This window comes from Arabidopsis lyrata (assembly GCF_000004255.2).
Source record: "Arabidopsis lyrata subsp. lyrata unplaced genomic scaffold ARALYscaffold_2, whole genome shotgun sequence".
NCBI classification, from domain to species: domain Eukaryota; kingdom Viridiplantae; phylum Streptophyta; class Magnoliopsida; order Brassicales; family Brassicaceae; genus Arabidopsis; species Arabidopsis lyrata.
This window is the reverse complement of record NW_003302554.1, coordinates 16,588,107-16,615,355: the sequence shown is the minus strand read 5'-3', so window position 1 is coordinate 16,615,355 and position 27,249 is coordinate 16,588,107. Positions and strand designations below refer to the sequence as shown.

At 35.2% G+C, this 27,249-nt stretch overlaps 5 protein-coding genes and 1 long non-coding RNA gene across 10 annotated transcripts; 3 read left to right on the top strand and 3 right to left on the bottom strand.

Moving 5' to 3' along the window:
- Positions 1-78: 78 nt before the first annotated feature.
- Positions 79-1,838, bottom strand: LOC9323644 (zinc-finger homeodomain protein 5). Its single transcript, XM_002887534.2, has 2 exons — positions 1,464-1,838; positions 79-1,386 (listed from the first exon to the last, which is right to left on the bottom strand). The coding sequence occupies exon 2, from the start codon at positions 1,275-1,277 to the stop codon at positions 348-350; it is 930 nt and encodes a 309-aa protein (XP_002887580.1). The 5' UTR covers positions 1,278-1,386; positions 1,464-1,838; the 3' UTR covers positions 79-347.
- A 4,912-nt stretch (positions 1,839-6,750) lies between these two features.
- On the bottom strand, positions 6,751-9,448 carry LOC9325080. 3 transcript variants are annotated; one of them, XM_021035589.1, is made up of 3 exons: positions 7,948-9,446; positions 7,783-7,830; positions 6,751-7,106 (listed from the first exon to the last, which is right to left on the bottom strand). In XM_021035589.1, the coding sequence occupies exons 1-2, from the start codon at positions 9,258-9,260 to the stop codon at positions 7,827-7,829; spliced, it is 1,317 nt and encodes a 438-aa protein (XP_020891248.1). In that variant the 5' UTR covers positions 9,261-9,446; the 3' UTR covers positions 6,751-7,106; positions 7,783-7,826. The 3 variants fall into 3 exon arrangements, with proteins under 3 accessions (XP_020891248.1, XP_002887579.2, XP_020891249.1); XM_021035590.1 differs by lacking the exon at positions 6,751-7,106 and adding an exon at positions 7,113-7,654; XM_002887533.2 differs by lacking the exon at positions 7,783-7,830 and having other exon boundaries at positions 7,948-9,448.
- Positions 9,449-9,889: 441 nt separating this feature from the next.
- LOC110230631 lies at positions 9,890-10,836 on the top strand. Its single transcript, XR_002333763.1, has 2 exons — positions 9,890-10,316; positions 10,452-10,836. It is a non-coding gene; the product is annotated as an uncharacterized LOC110230631 (long non-coding RNA).
- Positions 10,837-14,372: 3,536 nt separating this feature from the next.
- On the top strand, positions 14,373-18,139 carry LOC9323643 (sugar transporter ERD6-like 6). The gene is made up of 17 exons (XM_002888970.2): positions 14,373-14,916; positions 15,213-15,275; positions 15,369-15,458; positions 15,559-15,618; positions 15,715-15,780; positions 15,866-15,931; positions 16,018-16,093; positions 16,189-16,253; positions 16,376-16,468; positions 16,560-16,640; positions 16,742-16,826; positions 16,909-17,018; positions 17,105-17,164; positions 17,259-17,324; positions 17,396-17,455; positions 17,556-17,670; positions 17,766-18,139. Exons 1-17 carry the CDS (start codon positions 14,722-14,724, stop codon positions 17,876-17,878), a joined length of 1,464 nt encoding a protein of 487 aa, XP_002889016.1. The 5' UTR covers positions 14,373-14,721; the 3' UTR covers positions 17,879-18,139.
- Positions 18,140-18,537: 398 nt separating this feature from the next.
- On the bottom strand, positions 18,538-23,798 carry LOC9325079 (5'-nucleotidase domain-containing protein 4). 2 transcript variants are annotated; one of them, XM_021034748.1, is made up of 17 exons: positions 23,376-23,468; positions 22,978-23,056; positions 22,284-22,603; positions 22,121-22,198; positions 21,833-22,053; positions 21,513-21,605; positions 21,308-21,391; positions 20,879-20,995; positions 20,609-20,714; positions 20,404-20,520; positions 20,187-20,244; positions 19,872-19,948; positions 19,523-19,593; positions 19,340-19,400; positions 19,189-19,248; positions 19,026-19,088; positions 18,538-18,932 (listed from the first exon to the last, which is right to left on the bottom strand). In XM_021034748.1, the coding sequence occupies exons 3-17, from the start codon at positions 22,572-22,574 to the stop codon at positions 18,810-18,812; spliced, it is 1,620 nt and encodes a 539-aa protein (XP_020890407.1). In that variant the 5' UTR covers positions 22,575-22,603; positions 22,978-23,056; positions 23,376-23,468; the 3' UTR covers positions 18,538-18,809. The 2 variants fall into 2 exon arrangements, with proteins under 2 accessions (XP_020890407.1, XP_002887578.1); XM_002887532.2 differs by lacking the exon at positions 22,978-23,056 and having other exon boundaries at positions 23,376-23,798.
- Positions 23,799-23,940: 142 nt separating this feature from the next.
- LOC9323642 (S-adenosyl-L-methionine-dependent tRNA 4-demethylwyosine synthase) lies at positions 23,941-27,014 on the top strand. 2 transcript variants are annotated; one of them, XM_002888969.2, is made up of 8 exons: positions 23,941-24,892; positions 24,979-25,094; positions 25,193-25,368; positions 25,620-25,810; positions 25,893-25,979; positions 26,062-26,219; positions 26,300-26,510; positions 26,599-27,014. In XM_002888969.2, exons 1-8 carry the CDS (start codon positions 24,044-24,046, stop codon positions 26,752-26,754), a joined length of 1,944 nt encoding a protein of 647 aa, XP_002889015.1. In that variant the 5' UTR covers positions 23,941-24,043; the 3' UTR covers positions 26,755-27,014. The 2 variants fall into 2 exon arrangements, with proteins under 2 accessions (XP_002889015.1, XP_020890406.1); XM_021034747.1 differs by lacking the exon at positions 26,599-27,014 and having other exon boundaries at positions 26,347-26,444.
- The last annotated feature ends 235 nt before the right edge of the window (positions 27,015-27,249 follow it).

Here is a 27,249-nt window from a genome sequence, read left to right as displayed (position 1 = left end):
GTATTGAAATGTTAATTATAATGTTGTATTTGGCTATTTAAGTTAGTACAACACAATTGTTTGTGTTAAGCATAAATGTAAAAAAGACAGAAGCATAAACTAATAAGCAACAGAAGCTGATTACAAGTACGATCCGGGTAAAAGACAAACAAAATTAAAAAAAGACTAAAAGCAAACCAAAACTAAAACATTAACTAAGCAAACAAAAGATCCATTGATTGATCCAAAGATCGTACAAACTACAAAAACCTAGAAAAAAACATTAAATAAACAACAAGAAGAAGAAAAGTAGATTAAAAGAAAATCTCTTACATAATCTCTCGATTAAGCATATGATCACTGATTGATTAGAGAGTTGTTGGTGTTGGTGGTTTCTTGGCATTGTTCTTGTTGTTATGCATCCAAACTTTGAAGACTTGTCTCTTAACTCCGATCTCACCGCAGAATCTCTTAAGCTCTTCTTCGTCTTGTTTGTTCATCCTCCACCCTAGCTTCTCCGCAAACTCCATCATCCTCTCCTTCTGCTCCGTCGTGAACTTTGTCCTGAATCTTTTCTTCGACGACGACATCGAAAACGCCATTTGTCCCGCCGCCGCACCTGCTCCTTCTCCGCTTGATTGTCCGTACAGATTCAGATCTTCACTAGACGACTCAGCTCCTCCTCCTCCTCCTCCGCCGTAAGCAACGCTCATCGGCGTCACCATTCCTCCTCCTCCGGGAGGACTCATTCCATACTTGTGGTGGTGAATCGGCTGATAATTCGGCGGCGGAGGAAGCATGAGTGGGTTAAGCATCATATTCGGTGGCGGAGGTCTTCTCCCTCCTCCACCGTACTGGTTATGGTGGTGGTGGTGATGACGGTGGTGAGAGATCAAATCCGAGCTTCCAACGCCGTCCATTTCTTTCCGGTGGAAATTACGGTGACAATCACAAGCAGCGCATCTGAGAGCTTCGATTGTTCCTTCTTCACCACTCGGCATAAACTCGCCGCATCCGTCGTGTACACTTCCGCCGACGCTCGCCGCGTGATTCTTCAGACACTCACGGTACCTTACGGTGGGTTTAGCTGCGGCGGAGATGGAAAACGAAGACGGAGACTTGGATTGGTGGTGATCTAGGGTTTGAGAGTTGCAAGAGACACGAGTGTTGTTGTTGTTGTTATTACCATTGCAATTATCATCATTAGTACTAATGATGTTACTAATAACACCACCACCATTGTTGTTGCCATTGTCTTCTCTTCTTCTCTCTATCATTTCATGGCTTCTCATATCCATTTTGTCTTCTTGGAGATTAAATTAAAACCCAAATGGATTTCAATTAAAGAGATCAACCAAAAAAAAAAAAAGATTTTCTTTCTTGAATATGAAGTTTTTAATTTCATGCCTGAAAAAGAACATATTAATGAGATTACTAATAAGGAAAAAAAGAAAACTAAATGGCAGTGAGATTCAGAGACTTACAGAGGAGCTAAGATGAACAAGTACACGAGGAAAAACCCAGTTTTTGCAGGACCTTAAACTCATTTAAAGCTCAAAGCTTTTTGCTTGTGAAGGGTTTTAATGGAGAGAGAGAAGAGAAGAGATTTGAGGAACTTTTGGGATTAAACTAAAAGGAGGTGTTTAGGGCTAATTTGGTTTTTTAAGAGTGAAAGAAAGAAGAAACCATGTTTGATGTCTCAGTGCTCCCAACAAGCCAACCTTTGAGATCCGATTATAAGAGACAATTTGGTTGCTTGTGGTGAGGCCATGAGAAAGAGATAAGAGCTGAGCCCTTTGTGAGAGATGACACTAATATCATACCCTACTATATACTTATACTATTAACTACTTCTTTATTATACTTCTTTCATTAAGGTGTATTTATCATTAATTTAGCATTTTAATTTAAATGCGCTTTTATAACCTTTTTTTAATATATATAATGGCTTTTATAATTTTAATTATGAACAGAAATTTTAGTTGAATTACTACTTCTATTATTTCTGTGTGTTTACAAGAGATTTATCCTACAATATTGTTACTCTATAGTACTTTAGAGCAGAATGTGATTTGTAGCTTACTGACCCTTTTATCAAACTTAATCATCAAGACATATTTAAATGAAAAAAAAGGAAGAACATACAGAAGATAAAAATATGTGAAAATAAGATTTTGTGGTTTTTGGCTAATTTTTTTTATTTTTTGTATACTTACTCTATAGTTAAACAAGAATGATTGAAATTTTCTTAAGATTTGTGAAAATTTGTCACAGTTTTTTGGAAACAGATATATAGTAAAAACTCTATAAATTAATACTCTATAAATTAATAACCTCTTTAAATTAATAAATTCTTCTGGTCCCGAGTTGGGACAAGTGTAAAATATGACATAAATCGATAAATTAATAAGATAATAATTTTTTTGAAAATCTCATATAAACATATGGTCCCATCGATAACATAAATTAATAATTGTATAAACTTATCAATATATATATATATATATGATATAAATTTATATATGTCATATTTGAATTACTATGATATATATTTAAAATATTCTATGTAAAAAATTTAATAAAATATGACTCTATTATTCGAAAAAAGTTTGTATTGTTTTTTTAAACTTAATAATTACTTCTCTATTTGTAATTAGGTTTTAAAAGATATTACTTATAAAGAAAAAAATTATTTTTAGATAGAAATATTTTTAAAAAATTACAAAATTAGTAAAATCTCTCTATAAATTAATTTATCGATAAATTAATATCTCTCTAAATTAATAAAATTTGCTAGTCCCAACATTATTAGTTTATTACTGTACTACTATATTTCATATTCGTTGAATCAAATGATTTTTTTTTGTATGAATTGATTGGTCTACTCTAGACACATAATGGTTGAATAGTAATTTTCGTGAGGGTGTGTAAGTCGCATGAAACTGATGCAATTATTGACATTCTATCTCGGGTTTTTATGAGCTCATTTTTACTGTGTACAGTACGTCATTAACGCGTTTATTATATAAATAAATTTGCAAGAAATGCACTTCAAAATCGGAGAAACAACATACAACAAAAAGTTGGATAATGCACCGAAATTGGGTTTAGACTGTTGCACCAATAGTTATCGCCTTTAAGCAGATTAAACAATTATAGTCAACCGATAATTAAATAACCACTAAATGACTAATAATTAATAAAAGCATTGTAATTTGTGCCAAATGGATCATATGTAGTAACTTGATGGTTATCGGATTATCTTATCACGTAATCTTTGTTTGTTTATTTTTCTATATATTGTCTTTTTGTCTGTACTACTTTCAAGCTGGTGGATAATACTCGTATAGTCTTATCTATTGACATAATTTATCACAATTAAAGTAATACTATTAGTTGAATGAGCTAAATTTTCTTAAATTAAAAAATCTTTTTAATTTAAATGAAGCATTGATATATATATTTAAAAAAAAAAAAGAAGAAAAAAAGAAGAGAGGTGTGTGGGTTGCAGAGAAGGGCAGTGCAGAGAGCAACCGACAAGGTCAAGTTGGAAGCCCAGCCACATGCCCTGCCACATTATGGGCCCCCTTTCTCTATCTCTCTCTCCCCTCCCTCCTTCTTCTTCATTATTACATCTCTCTCTCTCTCCTTAATCTTTTTTTTTCAAGCCCTAATTTGTCCAAACACCATTTCTTCTTACTCATGTCTTTTCTTCTTTCCTATTTCACTCTACCTCTTTTCTTTTCTTCCTTTTTTACTTTTCCCTTTTAATATACTATATAAAATTACTTGTTATTATAAAAGTATTTTACAAGTTTAATACAACTTGTATAGTCTTCATCAAGTGCATGTAAGATGTTTTCCTGATTGAAGCTTAATTACATGCTCTAGTGCATGTAATGAGATATATGATCATTAATGTTTATCAATATACGGCTTACTCATATACTCCATCTATTTCATTATATATGATGTTTTGGAGTTTTTATTATGTTTCATTATATAAGATGTTTTATAAGTTTCAAACTTTTAATGCAAATTTTAAATGTATTTAATATTTTTATTATATAGATTATGCACTCTCTTTTGTAATTGGTTGATTTTCAAAAATCAAATATTAAATAATAACTTTTAAAAAAAAATTAAAAATATGGTTTTAGCCAAAACATCATATAATTTGAAACAGAAGGAATACTAAATATTCTAATTAATTTAACAAATTATTCATTCGTGTGATTAATTAGAAATGCATATTAATTCATTTCGCTATTTTCAAAAAAGAAAAGAAAAATATTACTAGTTCATTTCACTAATTCTTGTTCTAATTAATCGGCATATATATTAGTATTACTTTGAGAAGATGAAAAATACAAGCCTATTTCACAACGTCAAATGCAATAATCCATGCGTGTGAATAAATGTTAAAAGTCTTTTTTTTTTTTTTTTTGTGCACCAAATCTTAAAAGTCAAATTAATTTAATTTGATAAGAACCAAAAGCCTCTGCAGAATTTCCCATGGACAACCTGTCACACGATAATTACTTCTCTACCATAACATGTTTTGTCCCCTTTTGCATTATGACCTCATTCCCTTTCTAACCAAATTCATTTATTTGCCTTTAATTTAAATTCGAATCCAACTATACAACCCAAACATATGATTTACTAGGTAATTTCGAACTGTCTACCAAATATAGTAGTATTTAGTTCTACCAATAATTAACTTGATATTACATTTCTACTCAATTGTGAATCATATTCACAAAAAAAATCCATAAAGAAAATAATTGCAGCCATTTCTCAAATCATATTTTTCTTCTTAAAAATCTTTAAATTTCAAAATGTCTACAACACTGGATTATCTGTTGCATAAGTGCATAACCTTTGCTACAGAGTGGTATAATCTGTGTTTATGTACTTAAAAAACTTTTTTTTTTTTTTTTTTTGTTAAAGATGTACTTAAAAAACATACAAACAGTATATGCCAAGATTGCTTTACAAATTCACTCACAGATTTTACCAAGTTAATTATCTTGGAAACATCATACGTTCTCTGACAAGCTTACCCCAAACAAAATTTGAAGATCTATATCTGATACGATTTAGATCATCATGTCTCTACATTATGTAACATCAAAAATTCAGCTCTACACTATAAGACTTACGCATTGGATAGGAACAGTGTACAAATTCGACCTTTTTGACCTATACAAAAAACAAAAAAATTAAAGTCAAAATACAAATTATGCTTAATACGATTATCAAGCTTATCATTAGTTCCCATTAATTTAATATTTTCTATATTTACTGTCAAAGTACGTACGAAGACTTTTGGTAGCTAGTTTACTTTCGTTGTCATTAAAAGTTCTAAGGTACAACTCTATGTATACACAAACAAACAATGATGCTATATCAACATAAGATTTAAGTCTATCTTGATCTAGTTGTTTCCTAATTACTGTTATAACAATAGGGTCTCTAACATTGATCTTGTTTTGCCTATTTGTTGGTTTGGGACGAGTAGACTTAATCGGTGTAATAAGAACAAGCTAAGTGAACAACCATAGATAAAATACTAATAGGAGAATTTTGGATATCATCTAACTTCTAAGAGATACTTATATAGGAAAAGCATAGAGAACAACACTTTTAAACAAAAAAAAAATTATAAATGAAATTTGACGTCAACAATGGTTATATTAATTAATACATGTGAAAATGGGACATAAAAAGTATAGAATTACTAATTGATTCATACATATAAAGAGGGAGAGAATTGAGGTCAAAGAAAGAAAAAAAAGAGGGAGAGAATTAAGTGATAAGAATTGTGAAGATATGAAATGTCGATATTCACACAGAGAATCAAACCAAAAAAGTAAAAAAACAAAGCAGTTTGAAGTAGTAACAACTGTAGAACCCAACAATGTCTGAATCTCTCTCTCTCTACTTTCTGCCACTCTCCACGCTTCCCCGCAAGAAACCCCCTTTTCCTTTTTTCCACTCTTTTTTTTTTTTTCTTCTTCGTATGATTTTTTACACCTAGTGTAGTAGCTATAGGGACATTTTGGGATTTGGAATTCGTAATACCACCAACATGGTTTCACTAAAGTATTCAATTCTCTATCTGGTTCATCTAAATCGATCTCTGGTTAATTTAACGCAAGCTAAGGAGTTGCATAATGTAGTTACAATGGTGTTTTAAAGTTCATGGAATATTCTTATGTAACCATTGAGAAATATATTGTATATAAAAAGAAATAGTTAGCAAGGAAATAAAATGAATGAAAAGGAAAGCAGTGATTTGTCTCTATCAGCTCTCTATTCTTTCTGAAAAACAAAACTTGAGGGTTTTGTGTTGCAACTTGTTTTATAGCCAAAACCAGAACTACTCTTACTTCACTGTTTCAGAACACTTGCTTTGTTGTTTTCTACAAAAATTATGAGTTTTCTTTGTTTGTCTCTCACCCTCCCATGCTTCACTTTCTTACACTATTCTCTTACTTACCAAACACAGCTTTAATTGTGTGGTGGAGAAATGACGGATCTGTGTCTCAGTTACAGTGACAGAGGCCACAAACCAAGCACAAGTTCTCATCGACCCCCCGTGTCTTCAAACTGATAATAGAAGATCCATAACTGATGTATCATCAATAGGCTTCTTTTTTTTTTTTCTTCCATGTGATTACAGATTGTTTGTTGTTACTGTGTTTTTACAACTCAACGCAACAAGGACATAACCTCTGTTTATGGCTTTCTTGTGACTATTCTTCATCAGCTAAAAACCATGTGTTATTCTGATTAGCAGACGTGGCTCTGTTTTAGAAACAAATATGTGGCTCTGTTTTTAGATACGAATCAGGAGACGCTCTATAGGTTTCTTTAGCCAACAGTTCCAGTCTCCAACAAAAAGAAAATCGATGAAAAGTTCATTAGCTAAACAAAATCTTACATACTCTCACTTAGCTAAGAAGATTTCTGTTCCAATGCCATTTTTATTCTTATTTCCTAGCTGTGGAACAAAGACTTCTTCACCAGACAATAGTGGAAGACCACCGGACCAGAATCCCTATCACGCTATGAGAGACGACAATTTATGGTGCCAAGTCAGCTATGTTTGGCCCCATGCCCTGTTAAGAAAACAATAAGAACCAAATTAGAAGAATAATGTATAATAAACATTGTTGTTATTATTGTAACTAGTCTTCTTAATTCACAACCAAGCATTCAGCATTACGAAAAAAAGTAACTTGGATGAGAAAAGGTTCACTTATCATGCTATCGATGGTTAAACCCACTGTAAGCAATTTTCTTGACTAGTGTCTTTTGCATTTGCTTGTGGCAATGTGAAACATTAGTACCATAGGTGACGTCTCAAATATTAGAAGTCCTAAAGTACCATTTTCTTCCATCTCATCTAGTTTTAGTGAAGGTATACACTGCCATAAACGTGATTAGCCTAAGGCTGAGGACTAGATGAAGATAAGCAAAGGACTTGACATGAGAAATCTATCAACTACAGCCAGAAGATCAAATAGGTCTATCCAGCCAAGAAAACCAACCTCAAACCAATTCCCTGCATAGAATATAGATGCTATTCTTGAATATCCTAAGCTCCACAAAACTACCCTATCTTCTCAGGTGACTTGTACGCTCATACGAGTATTTTCTTTACCAACTAAAAACAATGTAAATATATCTTAATTATAAGAACGTATACCACATGCATCGACAGTGAAAGTAAAATGCGTTGAAGCACTGAGATTAACACAAGGAGACGAGAAAAAAAAACACGTTAGTACTTACTCTCAGCAAGTAATAGCAATAACGCAATCACTCCAATGCTCGCTCTATCTAAATCACATATTCAACAATAAGGGCACCAAAATTCAAGCAAAGTAAAAAGCAGAGGACAGGTATTTTGCATATTAACCACTGAGATACTAAGTTTGATAAAGTAACTGACTATACCCGATACTGAACACATTATTAAGGGGGTCCATAAGCTGTGGCTGTTGTTGATGATGTTGTTCTTCTTGTTGTTGTTGAATGTCTTCCAACTGTGGAAACGAAAGAGCAGCTCCAGCCGTCACAGCCGCAGCATTCGGTGGTGTACCTTTAGATTCAATGAGCCGCCACATGTACCACGACGCTACTGATCTATACGGACGCCATTTCTCGCAAAGCTGCTCCATTTTCGATGGACGAGGCAAATCCTCCATGGCATTAAGCATCTGCACACCTTTCCTTACACCAAGATCATTAACTGGTAACACATCGGGTCTATGAAGAGAGTTTATCATAAACATATGAACTGACCATGAGCCAATCCCATTCACCATTGTTAACATGGTGAACAAAGATTTCTCATCCATATTCACTATTCCAGAATCCGACAAGATCCCATTTTGATATTTCCTAGCAAGATCATGAAGGTAACTGGCTTTACGCCCGGAAACACCGATTTGTCGAAGCTGTTGAGGTGTTAAAGGCAATACATTCTCTGGAACGACGCCGTTTTCACCGCCGCATAAGGCAACGAAGCGGGTGTAGATTGAATTCCCTGCCTTAGCTGCTAACTGCTGATAAAGAATGCTTCGAATCAAAGCCAAGAACGGAGTATGAAAAGTCTCGAACGTTGGTGGTGGGTGAATGTCAATTAACGACGCGAGCAGAGGATCAACACTTCGGAGATGGTGAAGCGCTGCTTCAAGCTCGCCTTCACAGGTTAGAGACCTCGCGTGGATTCTCGGCACGGTTACACAGCGTGACTGTGACAATTTACTCTTCACTGCCGGTTTTGAAGTCGTCGCCAAAAGGTTATGCTCCGGATTGAATCCGTCGCCGTTACCGGAAGCGTCATCGTCGGGTGAAAGTTTCCGGATTTTTCGAGGACGGAGTGGGATTTTGGAAGGTGGAGACGATACATTGCCTAATTCAGTGACTCGTGGTGCTTCAATGGTGGTTAATGAGACGATTGAGCCAGAAACTCCGGCGGATGAGGCGGAGTCATCATCGTTAGTTCCCGGTGGAATTGGATTAGGGGTTTCGGGATTGGGTGATTCTGGTTGATTTTGGGGATGAGTTTGAGACGATGGTTGAGAAGGTGAATGTTCACCCATGTGAAATCGGAATTTCGGATTGGTAAAATTAGGGTTTTTGGTCGCTTCAGAGACGAAGACGAAGACGAAGAGAATCAAAAACCTAATCGGAGAATAAGCCACGACCGAGTGAAGTTGCGTCTCGGGTGTTGACGTTAATTCTTCTCTAACGCTCTTTTTCATGAGAGTGGCCTTCACGCTCCGACGTCCTCAATATGGGCCTCTCTTAATATGCCCAATGGGTCTTCAAAATTGGGCTCAATAAACCCTACAGTTTTTATTTTACAAGAAGTCAAGAATAACTCTTTGTGTTGTGTGTGAGGGAAATATAGTGTTCACCGAAATAAAAAATGAATGACAGAAAGTCTTTGATGTAATCTTCTTTCATATAAACTAGGATTCAACCCGCGGTTTACCGCGGACATCGGTTTTATGCAGTTTTCCTATTAAGTATTTGATAATGTTCTATATACACAATTTATAAAATATGTTTTTTTTTGTTTTGTTTGTTGTTAAATTTTTAATTAGGAGAAGGGGTTTTAATGTGGTTAAACATGTGTATTATTTTATATATTTTATATATCTGTATCAAAATTTAATATCGTATAACCTTTTTGATTATGGATATATCAAATTTCTAATATATTCATTAAGTTTTTTATTCAACCCACGGTACATCGCGGGTATCGATTTTATTTGGTTTTCATATTATATATTAAATAATGTATAATTTATAATTTTATAAAAGTGTTTATATGTTTTTTACAGTTAACTGAATCAAAAACATTTTGATTTTTGTTAAGTAGAGAGAAGAGAATGTTTAGATCTCTTTGGGGTAGATCGCTTCCTCTCTATCTTACAACCATATAACCTAATACTCTTCTTAATAAACGAAACCCATTAACACATATGGGCCCTAATTACTTATATGGCCCAATGGCCTTTTCTTCTTTCTTCTTCTTCCTCCTCCTTCTACGACAAAACACTTGTTCTTCTCTTCACCTTATGCTTCTTACGATTCTTCTCCTTTCATCATCATCTTCATCTTCTCACACTTCTCTTTGTCTTTTCTCTTATGTAGGATTAAGTTATGATCAACATCCAACACTCCCTCTTGATTCATTTGCTTTATCCCCAAATTTTGATTTAGGGATTTGATTCCCTTGCTCTTTGTTCTTCTTCTGGTGATTCGCCTCCTCACTATGCAAATCCCTTTCACGAAATTGGCACAACTCACTGGTGAGTTCGCTTTCTCCCTCAACGCTTCATTCTTCACAAGATTTTCAATTTGCTTCGGAATCGTCACTTTCCGATTTTGATTTTGCTCTGATTATGCTTGATCTTAACTGAGCCTTGACTTTCTTGTTCCTGCAGATGAGTTTGTGCACAATCTCTGTATCCCATCTCCCTTTTGCTCTTCTTCATCTCCTCTTGAATCAATTTTCCTTAATCGATTCTCAGCCTCTTTTCTTTTCTTTGCCGATCACCTGTCTGCAATATTTTGTCTGCAATGTGCTTGCAAGAAATAAGAAAGACGTTTGATATTTATAGTGAAGTAGAATGTTAGGGTTTTTGGCTTTAAAAGTTTCGAAAATCTTGGAGAGGAATCACAAAATATTGGAAACATTAAGGGGGGGGTATTGATCTAAGGAATGTGAGAGAATTTAATAGAAAGTTGAATTCTAGTGTTATTCAATTAGAGATTTTGTAAATTCTTTTAAATTCATGTGTTATTGAAGATGTTAATTTTTAAGTTCTATCAAATTCAAGTGTTATTCACTATTATAGAATTTTGTATGGCAACATGATTTAACAAGAATTTAATAGAAACATTAGTGCAGAATGTGAAGAAAAAATTCTGAGCTTTTGGGGTGAGATTTGGATAGAAATATATAATTAACAAAAACAACCTCACAAACAAAATCTTAACGCGTCGTCTTCGCCTTCATATCTTTTCCCATTATTTTCAGAACAGTTTTGTATCTAAACCAGAGATGGAGAGAGATCTAAAACATAAGCAATCTTGGTTTGTCTGAGATTGAGAGAGAGATCTAACACAGGAGAAGTTTGAGACTGTTTCCGTCGGGATTTCGGCGACTGAGTCACAGCGACTATTCTGGGTCGAAAACAAATTCATGGTTTACTTGGCTTACAGCTTTTTGCAAGTTAGACATCAATGGTAGATACTCTTCTTCTCAAATTTCACAGATCTAAAATCTATGGATTCAATTCTTATAAGAAAAGAGAGAAACTCACTTTGTAGTGAACAAATGATAAACTTTTGATCAGACCCAAAATAAAAAAACTATCAGATGAAGTAAGATATTTGGTTTAAAGATCAAGAGAAGCCTTTGATTGAACTTCGTTTGTTTTTGACGTTGTGGGAACAAAACAGAATATTTATCAAAATTCCATTATATTCTGTTGAAGTGTTGCAAAATATATTGGGTATAATTATAAAGAAAGATTTTAATTCTTTCAAAATCTGTAATTTATGTCTTCAATTCTGTTCAATCAGATTCTATTAAATTCTTTGGTTCAATACCCCCACCTAACTATCATATCTTTTTGATTGGCATCAAATGAATGATACACAATTTTAGGGAAAATAAAGATATTGTGTTGTAGTTTATGGTTAGGATTATATTAGATCAAATATTTAAGAAATTTAGTTAGCAATTAGGCGAGGTATAAAGAATATCTTATAATTTAATTCGAATATGCCTTTAATTATATACCATATATGTTGAATGGTTAGGATCGAATAATTGTTTTTTGAAGCTGTTAAACCCGATTAGTGATTCGTTTTATGTATTAGGTAATATTTGATCCACTAACCACCCGATTAGAAACACGCTGATCCCCTAATCGTTTAATAAGATTTAATGACCAAATTACCCTTGACGATTTTGATCAACAATGTACAAAATCTAAAATTGAAATTGAAATTGAGGCCAAATTAGACTATTTTTCAATTTGTACTTCCCTTTTAATAATAAGGGGATTGAAGATGTGATTGAGTAATGTTTATAATAAAGATTGACGATAGGTGTATTTTACATGTGAAAAATGAGGAGACTTAATCAATTATAATTATATGTAAGGAAGATATATTAGTATAATGTTTTTTTTTTTTTTTTTTTTTTTTTTTTTTTTTTATTGACAAAAAAAAAAAAGTTGTGGTCAACGAAAAAAAATGAGTGATGAATGGAGACAGTAAGATCAGATCACAAAGACGTGTTTTGTATGATTTGATTTGGTTATCTGTCTTTTTCTGTCTTGGCCTCCTCTTAGCTCACATTTCTCTCGTTTTGATTTTTCTTTCATTTTTCTTACAACTAACAAATATATTACATATACATGAAAAACCGTTTTCTATTTGTTTTAATTACAGTTTTTATAATATATGGCTCATGTATTATGTATACTCATGAGTAATTTGAGCAAATGTTTGACAAAATCTATTTTCCGGACAGAAAATTCAAAATATATTAACACACATTTTAATAAGTCGAGCTAATTACAAAAAACTTCTATATACAAGAAATGATCGAATTTGAACCATAATTTATATTTATTGCACTTGATACAAAAATATTGATGTATAAATTGACTAGACAGTAGTGAATACGAAAGTTATTAAATATTTAATTGACTTCTGTTGAATATTCAATGATAACATACAATTCTCACTAATATTATAAATTTTTAATTCTATATATATATATGATATTGAGTATAACAAATTTACAATATTTAAAATTCAGCATATTTTTAAACATAGAGCAATCTAGGCTTTTAAAAACCAATTTTCCCATGCAATTTATGCAAATCAATTTTAACTCACGCAAAAATATCATTTTAAAGTTTGTATACTTATTTATTAATGATGTAAGTAGGATGTGGATGTCTTATCCAAGAGTTCCATAATATCATAAAATTATATATATATATATATATATATATATATATATATATATAATATTAGCCGGCCTGCTGATATGAATTCCAAAATAATTCTTTTTTATATTTATTATTTGCCAACAAATTTTTTCCAATTTGCATAATATTTAGAATTTTGTTGGGGACACATTTAAATTTTAGAAAAAATCCTCCCAAGTGGTAGTAAAAGAGGAAAAAAATCCAAAAAAAAAAACAAACAAACAAGAAGCAATCTCTGGGTTTGATTGGTGAACAATTTTAAAGCTGTACAGCTTTGTACAGCTTTGACAGTTTACCAATCACAAAAACTTTATGAAAAGCGGTATAGATAATATAAACAGTTTTTTTAGACAAAAACAAAAACAAATTAAAACGGTTATGGTTAAATACGGTTACGACTAAAGACGGTTATAGTTAAATACGGTTACGATTAAAGACGGTTATAACGGTTACAGTTAAATACGGTTACAGTTACGGTTACAACGGTACAAAAACAAATTTTTTTTTGGACAAAAATAAAAACAGATTAAAATAATAAAAACTATATCAAACTGAAATTAGCTCTTTACTATTTTTTAGGCATGACCACGGTTACGGTTATTATGGTTACAGTTAATTAATCACCGGTTACGATTATATTTTTTTTTAAAATGTAACATTAACTATTATATATACGGTTAAAACGGTTACGGTTAAATACTGTTACAGTTACAACGGTTACGGTTAAATACGGTTACGGCTAATTACGGTTATGGTTAAATACGGTTACGGTTACGGTTAAATACGGTTATGGACAAAAACAAAAACAAATTAAAATGGTTACGGTTAAATACGGTTATGGTTAAATACGGTTACGATTAAATACGGTTATAATGGTTACGGTTAAATACGGTTATAACGGTTACGGTTAAATACTGTTATAACGGTTACGGTCCGCTTATGGTATGAAATACGGTTACGATTAGCTTTTGGTCATGCCTACTATCTTCGACCAGACATGACCAAAAGCTAACCATAACCGTATTTTGGACCATAACCGGACCGTTTTTGTATAATTTTAATTTTTTTATAACTATTTAATTGTCATCACATAATTTTAAATTTTCATATGTAATTATATATTAAAATACATTTCTATGTAATTTTTTTTTCTAAACTCTTAATATTATTTATTATTTGTACTGCTATAATGTTTCCAATCAGGGTAAATTTTAAAAATTTGTTCTGCTTTATTTTTTTGTATAACTTTCGTGTATTATTTTTTTGTACAGCTTTGCACTATAATAGCTAACAGTTCCAGCTAACCGCTCCAGCTAACAGCTGGTTACCAATCAGACCCTCTATTTATTCTAAATTTGGTTAAATGCGACGACGGCTACATCAACTGTGATCTAAAAAAAAATGTCTGAAGCAGTCTTCTTCCTTGTTCTCTCCAGCAATTAACTACTCCATTACAGCCGTATAGACCCAAATTCCTTTTCCTTTCTATTTTCAATAAGACGGCGTTTCTCTCAATCCCTTCTTATCCAAGCTAGCTCCGTCATCAAATTCCTTAATTGAGATACAAAGTCCAAAGTCGGCTTTTTTTTTTTGGCATTTTCCGGCTTAGAATCGGCATTTTATCTCCAGGGGGTTAAATCTTGAAGCTTTTTTGTTTGTTCTTGAAGATTAGGATTGAGAGTTTAGAAGATAGAATCAAAAGATGAGTTTCAGAGATGATAATGAGGAGGGTAGGAATGATTTGCGACGGCCGTTTATACACACCGGAAGCTGGTACCGGATGGGTTCGAGACAATCGAGTATGATGGGCTCGTCTCAAGTTATTCGAGACAGCTCTATCTCTGTTCTTGCATGTGTTTTGATCGTTGCTCTTGGTCCTATTCAATTCGGATTCACTGTAAGACTATACCAAAATTTCAACTTTTTTCATTTTATTCCTTTTGTAGCAGAAAGGTCTGGACTTTTGATGGAAAACTAGTTTGAGCTGAATTTGATGATGATCTTGGGTTTTGTTTGATTTGTCATTTTCTGTGAAAATCTCAAACTTGGTGAACCGAGATGATTTTCCAAGTTTGGTGACAGATTTAGAAGACTAAAACTGGGAATTTCTTATTGTTTACTTTAACCCTCCATGTTTGACTTTGATCTATTACTCTGTGTTTGGTTCCTTAAACCCTCCATTCTTTTGTTCAGTGTGGTTATTCATCTCCAACTCAAGCTGCAATCACTAAGGATCTCGGTTTAACGGTATCTGAGGTAATAGACCAATCTTTTTCTAGAGCTGTCTGGTTTTTATCATTGCTTGTTTAGCCGTGTTTGACTTTGATCTACTATTACTCCATGTTTCAGTACTCTGTGTTTGGTTCTCTGTCCAATGTGGGTGCTATGGTTGGTGCAATTGCCAGTGGTCAGATTGCAGAATACATTGGACGAAAAGGGGTATAGTTTGTTTGCTGATTCTTGGTTGTTCTGTTTTTAGCCATTTAATAAACTCTTGTTTCTTGCTTTTGTTTACCTCTTATTGTGTTTTTTTCGACAGTCTCTGATGATTGCTGCAATTCCCAATATCATTGGATGGCTTTGCATATCATTTGCAAAAGTGAGTACTTATTGAGTTATTGTTCTCCAGTTTCTTTATGCTGCTTATTGAGCTTGTTGGTTGACCTCAACTCTCTACATCATTCTGGTTTTGTAGGATACTTCTTTTCTTTATATGGGAAGACTTCTAGAAGGCTTTGGCGTTGGGATCATCTCTTACACTGTAATACTAAACTCAGCTAGTTTTTTGCTTTGCTTATGGAATAACGGTTTCCAGTATATTTATGCAACTCGGTTCGTGATTTTAGGTACCTGTATATATCGCTGAGATAGCTCCACAAAATATGAGAGGAGGATTGGGTTCGGTTAACCAGGTTTGACATGTGTAGTGACTAATTCCTGTTTTGAATTTTGTGTACTGACTTTTAATGCTAAACAAGAAATGTTGTTCTTTCTGTAGCTTTCTGTGACAATTGGAATAATGTTGGCGTATCTACTTGGCCTCTTTGTTCCATGGAGAATTCTTGCAGTTCTGGGTAAAATCTCATTAGATGAAGCCTGAGACCATTTTCTGATTATGAATTATTGCTACGCTCTAATCATTTTCTCTGTTCTCTTCCTTTTTCTTTAGGGATATTGCCGTGCACAGTATTGATACCAGGTCTATTTTTCATCCCCGAATCCCCTCGCTGGCTGGTAAGCCTTAGAATAGTTTGCTTATTCTTCTTGAGTTTAGTGCATATTTTGGTTACTCCACTCTTTTTATTATAACATCATTAATCCTCTCTGATGGGATGCTTGATTTCTTTAAAATGTAGGCAAAAATGGGTATGACAGATGACTTTGAAACTTCATTACAAGTTCTTCGAGGATTCGAGACTGATATTACAGTTGAAGTTAATGAAATCAAGGTAACACTATCACTTAAAATGTTTCCTTCCAAAAGGTACATGAAGACTGATTTCCAAACGCTTATTTTTCATCTTTTCTGCAAATCTGCAGAGATCTGTGGCATCATCTACAAAGCGAAATACAGTTCGGTTTGAAGATCTCAAACGCAGGAGATACTATTTCCCACTTACGGTACAAAAATTGAATATCTTTCCCTTGGAGTATACTTTGTCTACCATAAGAAACATTGTCTTCAAACTCCTTTATTTTTATTTTTGATGTGTGTGTAACAGGTTGGTATAGGGTTGCTTGTACTTCAACAACTCGGTGGAATTAATGGCGTCCTATTCTATTCCAGTACAATATTTGAATCTGCAGGTAGGCGCTTGCTCTAAGCACACCTGAAGCTTCTTGTTCACATTATTACTTAATTTTACATTTTCCGTGTTTTCATATTTAGGAGTTACATCGAGTAACGCAGCAACATTTGGGGTCGGGGCTATTCAGGTAGTCGCTACTGCAATATCGACATGGTTGGTGGACAAAGCAGGTCGTCGACTTCTGCTTACCGTGAGTTTCATATCTTTAAGACTTCTCTCTAGAGAAGAATTTAAGACATATCCAAGCGTACTAATGCAAATGGAAATGTTTTCCAGATCTCTTCGGTTGGGATGACAATTAGCCTTGTAATTGTCGCAGCTGCTTTCTACCTTAAGGTGCTTTTGAAAGTCCTAACTTCCGTAAACATCATTATATCTTCTGCAACAAACCTGAGATTTGACTTTCTGTGTTTTAAATCTCTTCTTTTAGGGATTTGTGTCTCCTGATTCAGACATGTACAATTGGCTGAGCATATTGTCAGTAGTTGGAGTTGTGGTAAGTTAGATATATACTTTCTCGATGCAATTAGCTATTATTTGCGCCTTAACTCTGTTGAATCATTACAGGCAATGGTTGTTTCTTTCTCATTGGGAATGGGACCAATACCGTGGCTCATTATGTCTGAGGTAACAAGTTTAGCAGTTAGAACTAAGGTTGTAAAAAACCAAAAGCGAAAGATTTATTAAACTCTAACTTTGCTTGCTTTGTTTGTTGTTTGATAAACAGATCCTTCCTGTGAACATAAAGGGTTTAGCTGGAAGTATTGCAACCCTAGCCAATTGGTTCTTTTCTTGGTTGATCACTATGACAGCAAACTTGCTCTTAGCCTGGAGCAGTGGAGGTTTCTTTCTCTCTTTCTCTCCTTTTCTCTTTCTATCATACCATTTGAGACAATAGAGCATTATCTTGATAAATTTTGGGTTAATATTTGGACAGGAACTTTCACTCTGTACGGGTTGGTTTGTGCATTCACAGTGGTGTTCGTGACTCTATGGGTTCCTGAGACCAAAGGCAGAACTCTTGAAGAACTTCAAGCCTTGTTCAGATGAACATACTGAAACAACTTCATTCTTTGTCTCCCTCTCTGTTTCGGCCAAGAACAAGAAGAAGCAAAAGAAAATGTCGAGATTTTCCAGCCTTGTTATTTGGGCTGAGAACGTTACTAAGATTTGTTTGTTTGTTGTGTGTCAATAATCACATTACCTTCTATCACATGTATATCAACATACCTTCAAGTGTTTGTAATTTTATTGAACTCTTCTCAGTTCTCATAGAGTAAAGGTTTATGCCAACAAAGAGCATTCTGAACATCGGCATTGCCAGAAAAGTTCCAAGGTTTTTTAATCAATGGACGATGATGATCTAGCAAAAGGAAGACGATTAAAGTTATCATTTGAATTGGTACGACTAACATTACTTTTTTTTTTTTTTTTTTCCTTCGACCCCCAAACATTACTTATTTCAAAGTTGCAAATGCGTAAATCCTAAATATATGTTATATTGTACGATAAAGTTCCTCTGTTCTTATATTCCAAGCTAATTAATGGTTTCTAACTGCATGCTAACATTTTCGTTACAAGAACAAGAATTTGGCTTCCCATTTTTTTTTATTGATATTACTTATGTTTTCTTCATGAAAATGACAAGACGAAAACGAAACCATGAATGGAAGAGCAAAACCACTGGCTGGCCAGCATTAGTTGTACTAGGGAACAAACAATATGTGGTGATATAGAGATTTTGATCAAAATGATCAACCGGAAGTTTTGTAAAGAAACACTAAAATGCCTCTTATCAACCATTCAATAGAAAAAAAAACTCCAAAAGAAAACATGTCACTAGATTCACAAGCTTTTACCAAGTGAAATTGAAATGCAAATAGGCAAGAAAAACTAAGAACCTTTATACACACAACGAATAAGCACCAAACCAGACCATTACTTGATTTACTCTCACTGCTATAAAGGTCATTGGGATGAATCACAGAGGAAGAAGGTGAAATTCATGGGACATGAAGTCTTCACTGGGTCTGTAATACTTGTCTGGTGAGTACAAGCGTAGGTTTGAGACTTGGCTTGTGTACAGGCATGCAAATCTCTCTACCTGATGAGATTCAAAGATAATGCGGTTTTGAAAATAAATTCCTCACAAACGCAAAACCAACACATAAGAAAGCAAAATATAAACCTTATTTACCTGGTGAGCAAATCGAGAACCCTGGTAGCCTGTTTTCATCAGTTGCCCCCAGACCTTGTGAAACTGCAGTTTCCAACACCCATAACATGAGCAGTTGTAAAAGATTGAAACTGAAACTAGCTGTTACACCAATACACACTCTGATTAATGAGGCTACATTTACCTTTTGGTGACATTCTCTTTGAGCTTGTTGATGACTCAGTCGTACTTGATCTCTTTTAGACTGTTGAATTCCACAAAAAGAACATGTTTGCTGACTTAGAATCACTCATCCAACTATTGAAGATCCCGGAATTATATAAGTTCTATCTTACCTCTAAGTCCTTGAGCGCTGATAACATTTCCTGCTTATCATTCTCGTTGATATCCTCAAACCTGAATGACAGAATTGGTTATGACACTAACAGGTTTTGTGCAAAATGGCTTTAACAACTAAGAATTCTAATCTATGTAACACAGCTTTCTTTGTACCAGGACCTAATTTAAAGAACACTCACTTTAGGGACCAATTCAAGTGGTGAATTTTGTCTTCAACTGAATCACGCTCGTTTCTCATCAAAATAAGTTCCTGCAGACCAAAGAAAAATACTGAATTGAAAAGGAAGTTTAATGTGTACAATCACAAATTAAGATCATTAGCAGTTTTAGATCCAATTTCGAGAAGGAAAATCCGAAAGACTTGCCCCACATACATATGTCAATGGAACTTCAAATGCATGAAGGCCTTGGTGTTTCACAAATGAATTGATTATTTAGTTCAATAAAAGATACTTAAACAAACTTGATTTTTTACAACTTAACAGATCTCTGAGAATAATAACACTTATATACAGAGGATCCATTCACCTTACGCATATTCCTCAGTTCCCATAAAAGTTCAACCTCTTTTTCTAATTCTGGAACTACAAGCATAGTTCTCCAGCCTGAAGAAAGAAGAAGATCAAGATCCAAGATCCAAGTAACTGGCACAAACAAAGGACACTTTGAATAGTTTCTTCTAATACTCTCTTCATCAACATGCAAGTGCTACTAGCCTACTTACATACTAAGCTCGCCATTCACAAGTGGTTAGGGATATAATATACCATATATTTCTTCTCAGAATCCATACATAGTTCAGTTAAAACCATGAAGAGTCTAAACTGGAAAAGAAAACCTTACCAAGTACTTTTTTGCTGCGCAAGATATCACCGTATATATGATCACCAACATAAAGTACCTAACAAACAGAATAGCTGAATAAGTGACAAATGATGCATAGCAAATATGCAGTCAGTTACTATAGAGTTCTAAGGAATATCTGTCATTTCATAATACTATGATATATCTAATCGGGAGCAAGCAAAATTTTCTTTGCAAAATAGCTAGTTCTCTCTACCTGTGAACTTGACTCAATTGAGAGCAAACTGTGAAGATGCCCGACATTTCCACCTTGAAAAACTCGACAACCTTTATCTTTACTCTTCAGTAAAAATTTTGGTGAAGGATCTCCCACCTTTGAACGGATATACACAAGGATCATTTAAATAAGAAATAGCATGTGAAAGACTGTGAATGGTGTCACAATTTCTTAAAAATCAAACCTGAGCCATAGGTGTTCCATTGTCAGTATTAATAAGCATTCCAGACTGAGGTTCCACCTCAAAAAGGTTAGCACGGCTCTCTTCATGGAAGAAACCAGGTTTTGCACTTCACGAAAAATATCCAATTCAGAATTCAGGTAGCAAACAAATCAAACGAGTTAGGAATATTTCCAACAACATTCATAACCAATAACAAATAATGAGTGTCTAATCTTTTGATCACAACGATTTTGTTCAGAGAGATTAAAGAGACTTAGTAAAGAGAAAGACCTGCCAGTGATCACAACATCAAAATACTGGAGCCAATCAAAGTTGCAAGTATGCGGACCATGTACCGTGCGCCCTCCACACAGAAAGTTCATTACAATATTTGTGTAGTCCCACAAACTGCAAGGATGTTACTCGAAAACATGTGTCTCACCAATATGACAAAATTGATTATATAAAAACAGGTGAGAACAAATCAATAATGTGGAACATTTGTCTCTCAACAATAGGATATTCACTAATGTTTTCGTATCTTCCTTAGTTCCATATTTCAATAACAAGGGCGAGGGACAGGTTACAAGGGTTGAAGTTGCTTAAAATAACTACAATTTTTTTTTACCTAAATATATCTGCACAGCTACAAAAGAAATCTCTGCATAAAATAAATTTAGGGGAACACTTTGAAGTTTGTAGAAATATCATCAGCATTACCTATTGGTCACCAAGAATGTAGAACGTCCAGAATCTCTGATCATTTTAATGAGGGGTACTATCGTGGTATCCTCATTGATATACCTGAAAATTTGGCAAGTTAAGAAAAATCTTATGCAAAAAAGAAACTTCCCACAGAGAGCCATGTCAGAGTCGTGCTTCTCCAACTTACAAAATACAGTGATGAACATATCATCAGCCTTACCTATTAGGTTCTTTTGCCACCATCTGCTTTAAAGTTCCGTCGCGGTGGCACAAATCAACAGCAGCACGAACATCTTTGTACATCCGAGCATAACTAAAAGAATTTCATAGGAGGAGGAAATAAATTAGTGAAAAGTACAAACAATAGACTAATAGAGTAGCAGCTAAAAGAATTTCAATCATAAGCATAAAATTAAAGAGAAGACATTCATGCCAAGTATAAGTTACAGTGCACAAGTTAACAGAACTACAACCATTAGAAAAACATAAACTGTCATATAGGCTAATATTAAGAAAAGTAATAATTGGAAATTGTCTTACTCAACGTCCTTGGGAACCTTTTCTGGGTTATTATCTTTAAAATCAACGAGTTGAGCGAACAAATAGGCTTCGGCCAGTGAAAAGAGAGTATCTATGAGAGCGTAGTCAGGTTCATCAAAAGAATCTCGTACTAGGCTGCTTCCGTAGATGTCAACTTTGTCTTCCTTAGAAAGCTCCCTAAACCCATGGTAAGCTACTTTCACATATTTATGGCGGTCCATCTGCATAATCAAAAGTCGATTAAAAAGAGGTAACAATTATTATGAGAGTCAGATACAAGGTAATCACCTTTAAGATGTTTCCCCTCTTTTTGTCAAGCACCAAGCCTCTAACCATGTAATTCCAATCAAATGTCCACTCTAGCAGCTGGATTTTTTTACCACACCAAGTATAACGATCAGCCAAGCTTTTCTGATGGTCACAACCTTAAAACAACAAAGAGTATACTAACCTCATTTGGATACCCCAAATCATAAACCAATTTCCTGACAGTTCCTTCATAAGCAAGGGACTCGAAAGTTTCGGACTTGTATTGAGCAAGAGTGTAGTCCATATCAAAGCCTACGGCAATGATATTTTTCATATTCAACGATCTATTGCAGAAAATCTGATTGCTTATATCAATTTTCTTTCCTCCTTCCGGGGAGGACCATTTATGAGGAACTTCACATCCATCCCTGGAGCCCACAGTGTGAAACTGCAACGCATTTTCACTGAGAGCAGTCGGTTTCTGATCTTCCATCGAACTCTTAAAACACAGCTGGCTTGTCCCTGAGAGTTTATCAAGTAAAAAGGAAACATCATTGTTTTCTTTTCTTCAAACGATGATATAGCTTGTTGCACAACACACAATACAATTAGCGTAGAGAATTGTAGAAACTCTATCCAGCACATATATGATAAGAATTTTTAAAAAAGAATTTTTAAAAACAATCTAAGAATCTGGTTAGTCAGAACCCACCAAGGCTAAAATTAGATACACAGAAGAAAATAAAGCTACCTGATGACACGTTCTCTACGAGTGGATAAGTGATTTGGACTATAGTCAACACGAGTCATACAACCATTAAAGCTTTGGTGATCAAGCATGATTCCACTAGCACCAAAAGAAATACAAACCCCTAGAAATTTCTAACATATCTTACCTCGATCAAAAAGATCAAAGCGTGCACCACGCTAACTCCTGATCCTAAAGTTTCTTCCAAGGTATGCTCCAGGCAAGACCTAGAAATTGCAACTTCTACTAATTAGCACATCTTCCTTCCCGATCTACGATTCTTCACTAAGAACAAACTCTGATTCCCCGAAAACTAAGCTACTACCAAAATCAGCTATACGGAGCCAAACAAAGTTAATCAACGAAGTCGAAAAATCAGTCATAGGGACGTCACTGAACATGCGATTAACAGTCTACTACGAAAACAAAAAAAAGCACAACGAACACGAAACGGTCTACAACAAGAAATCAAGCACGATGAAGAAGAAAACTAGATTGAAACAAGCAAAACGATGTAGTAGAAGGAAGAGGAAGAGGAAGACGAACCAGTGGTGTGGAGAAACTCTCTACGAGGAGCTGGAAATTTTCCGGGAAAATGATGGAAACGGAAACGAGGAGAGAAAGTAGAGACACAGAGAGAAAAAGGAAGAGAAAGTTGGCGTTTAGAGAGACGCATGGTGGTGGTTAAGCTATTAAATAGGCATTGAGGAGTATACGAATCGAATTCTGAAGAAAGGAGAATAAAATTGGGTTTTACAACTGTAAAACAACTACTTGGGAATGCCGTCGAAAAAGTAGGATTCGTACTGATTAACCACTCAGACATTTACCGGAAATTCGCCGGCGAATATTCCCTCCGTTTCAATTGCATTTATTTTTTTCTTATTTTTCTCCGGCGGAACTAGGGAGGGAAACGAGGCGTTGCTAAAGAAGAAGAAATCCCAAAGAAATATGTGCCACGTGTCACATTAGATCAAAATAAAAAAAAAGATTGCGTGGTTGTGGCTGTTTATGGCTTTTTCTGAACCCAATGGGCTTTATTAAACCTAAATGGGCCTAAAATTCAAGCCCAGTTGTTAAACCTCACGTTTTAGTTCTCCTTTCCGTCTTCCCCATTTCTCTCAGTTCGCGTTCATCTCTCTCTCCCTCATCACCCGATCGCGTGAAGACAACGCGCCGCCGAAATCTTGACTATCAAGTTCCAATCCTCCCTTATGTCAACGACTTCCTCCGTACGTGCTCGAATAGCTTTCGTTGCTTTACTCTCAGCGACGACTTTTTACTGTATCCATAAATACCGCCGCTTGAAACGTCTGAAAAACCTCTCGTTAAACCCTAGCTCTACCTCGAAACCCAGCAGAGGAAAGATCTTCTTCATCTCCCAAACTGGTACAGCTAAAGCCTTAGCTCAACGGCTTCACGAGCTATGCGCATCTAACGACATAGCATTTGATCTCGTCGATCCACGGAGCTATGAACCTGAAGATCTCCCTAAAGAAAACCTAGTTTTATTCATCGCGTCGACTTGGGATGGCGGGAAACCGCCTAAGAACGGAGAGTTTCTTGTGAACTGGCTTGGTGAGAGCGCTGAGGATTTCCGAGTCGGCTCGCTTCTTCTCTCCGATTGCAAATTCGCTGTTTTCGGTGTCGGGAGCCGTGCGTATGGTGAATCGTATAATGCTGTGGCGAAGGAATTGTCGAGTAGGATGATAGGATTGGGTGGACTCGAGATGATTCCGGTGGGAGAAGGCGATGTTGATGACGGAGAATTAGACAGAGCATTTCAAGACTGGTGTGGTGGAGTTATTGGGGTTCTGAAAGGAGGTTCTGCTGAAGAAACAAATGGGGTTTCGCAGCAGATTGGTGCTGTTGAGAATGATCTTGAGTACTACGATTCAACAGATGATGAAGATGAAGACAATGATGCAGATGGAGGTATTGTTGATCTTGAAGATATTGCTGGAAAAGCTCCTTCGAAGAGAAATGGCGTAGTTAAAGTGACTAAAGTTGATGGAAAGAAGGAAATGGTGACCCCTGTGATTAGAGCAAGCTTAACGAAGCAGGTATTGGGTTTTGTTGCTTGAGCTTTGAAGCAGTGTTTGCATTTTCTCGTCTTTACTTGAATGATCATGACTTTTGCACTTTGCAGGGCTATAAAATAATCGGTTCGCATAGTGGGGTTAAGATATGTAGATGGACAAAGTCACAACTTAGAGGCAGGGGAGGTTGCTACAAGCACTCCTTTTATGGCATTGAGAGTCACAGGTTTAATTGAAACTTCTGATTTTTTTTCCCTAGTCTTATGTTGGTAGATCGTGATTCTTATGTTAAGGTATTCGGTATTTGATTTTCGAATAAACTAGGTGCATGGAGACAACACCTAGTTTGGCCTGTGCAAACAAATGTGTCTTTTGTTGGAGGCATCACACCAATCCTGTGGGAAAGAGCTGGCAGTGGAAGATGGATGAGCCGTCTGTGATTGTGAAAGGTGCTCTTGATCTTCATACAAAGATGATTAAGCAAATGAAAGGAGTTCCAGGTTAGTGTATATCCTTCTCCTTATTTTGGCTTGTAGATGATGAATTCTCGGAAATTCTCTCTCATAGTTTATGCATATCTGTGCATCAAGTTGGATTCTGGAACCTATTTAGAAATCTCATAGTTTATGAAACTGAACTTGATGCCTTTTGGAAATCAAATATGCTCTGAGTATTTTGTTTATTTGATTGGTTGTTTCAATCATTTGAATGTCAGATGCTGATTTTATTGGCTGGCTATAATATTCTTCAGGTGTAACTCCAGAAAAATTACAAGAAGGTCTAAACCCAAGACATTGTGCGTTATCACTTGTTGGTGAGCCGATTATGTATCCGGAGATCAATGCCCTTGTAGATGAGCTACATGGAAGGCGTATCTCTACATTTTTGGTTACTAATGCACAATTCCCTGAAAAGATTTTGATGATGAAGCCTATCACCCAGGTCTGTGGTGTCTGTTTTGTGGCTTCGAAAGCTCACTTAACGGAACCAAATTTGCCTAACTCATTTTCTTTGATATCTACAGTTGTACGTAAGTGTAGATGCTGCCACCAAAGAGAGCTTGAAGGCCATTGATAGACCTCTCTTTGCTGACTTTTGGGAACGGTTTATTGTGAGTAGTTTAAATAACCTCCTTTATGTAGTGAAATGTGAATCAAGGTAAAGGTATAATCTCTGGACCATTTGTATCCCAGGACTCCTTGAAAGCTCTCCAAGAGAAGCAGCAGCGAACCGTCTACCGTTTAACACTTGTCAAAGGATGGAATACAGAGGAGCTAGATGCTTATTTCAACCTCTTCAGCATTGGGAAACCTGATTTCATCGAGATCAAAGGCGTCACATACTGCGGATCGTGAGTGTGCTGTTATTCTCTCCACTTTTGTTACACATATCATTACTGATGTTAATCTTCTGGAAACAAAACAAAAACAGCTCTGCAACATCAAAGTTGACAATGGAGAATGTACCTTGGCACGCAGATGTTAAAGCGTTCTCAGAAGCTCTGTCTCTGAAGAGCAATGGGGAGTACGAGGTTGCTTGCGAGCACGCCCATTCTTGTTGTGTTCTTCTAGGGAGAACCGAAAAGTTCAAAGTGGATGGAAAGTGGTTCACTTGGATTGACTATGAAAAGTTCCACGATCTGGTTAGTTAACCCAAACACAAAATATGATCGACTCAAAATAAAAATTCATGCTGACTTTATAACGACGCTTTTGAATGAATTCGCATAGGTGGCTTCTGGAGAATCATTCACAAGCACAGACTATATGGCTCAAACACCATCATGGGCGGTTTATGGAGCACAGGAAGGTGGGTTTGATCCAGAGCAGTTGCGTTACAAGAAGGAAAGGCATCATCATCCTAAACCACAGGCGGTTTTAGCTTAAAGCTGTTTTGCTAGCCTTTAAAGCTTCTTCTTCTTCAAGGTCTAAAGCTTTTTGTTTTTTTTGTTATGTCATCCAACGGTGTTAACTCGTAAAATTTTGAATCCTTGAGCTGGGTTTTGTATTTGGTAAGGTTTCGGTGTTTTGGGAATGTTTTTGAGGGAAGAAGATGATTTCGCTCGTGAAGGCCTTGCGGGCCCAATAATGTCTTGCATTAAAATAGTCTATCAACATGGATGGAGTCGTCGAGTCTCTTTCTCTCACTGTTCCAAGATTAATTATGTAGTTTGTATAACTTGAATCGACAATTACAGCTATTTGGTTAAAAGATTTTAATAATTGACAGGTTCTTTCTTCTTTAACACTAGCAATATCCATCATTAGTTTCTTAACTTATCCGTTCACCATGTGCGATGGTACCTTTTCTCATTTATCATATAAAAATTCGAAAGGGACGTAAACGTAACCATCCATCAACTACGCAACCAATAAATTAAA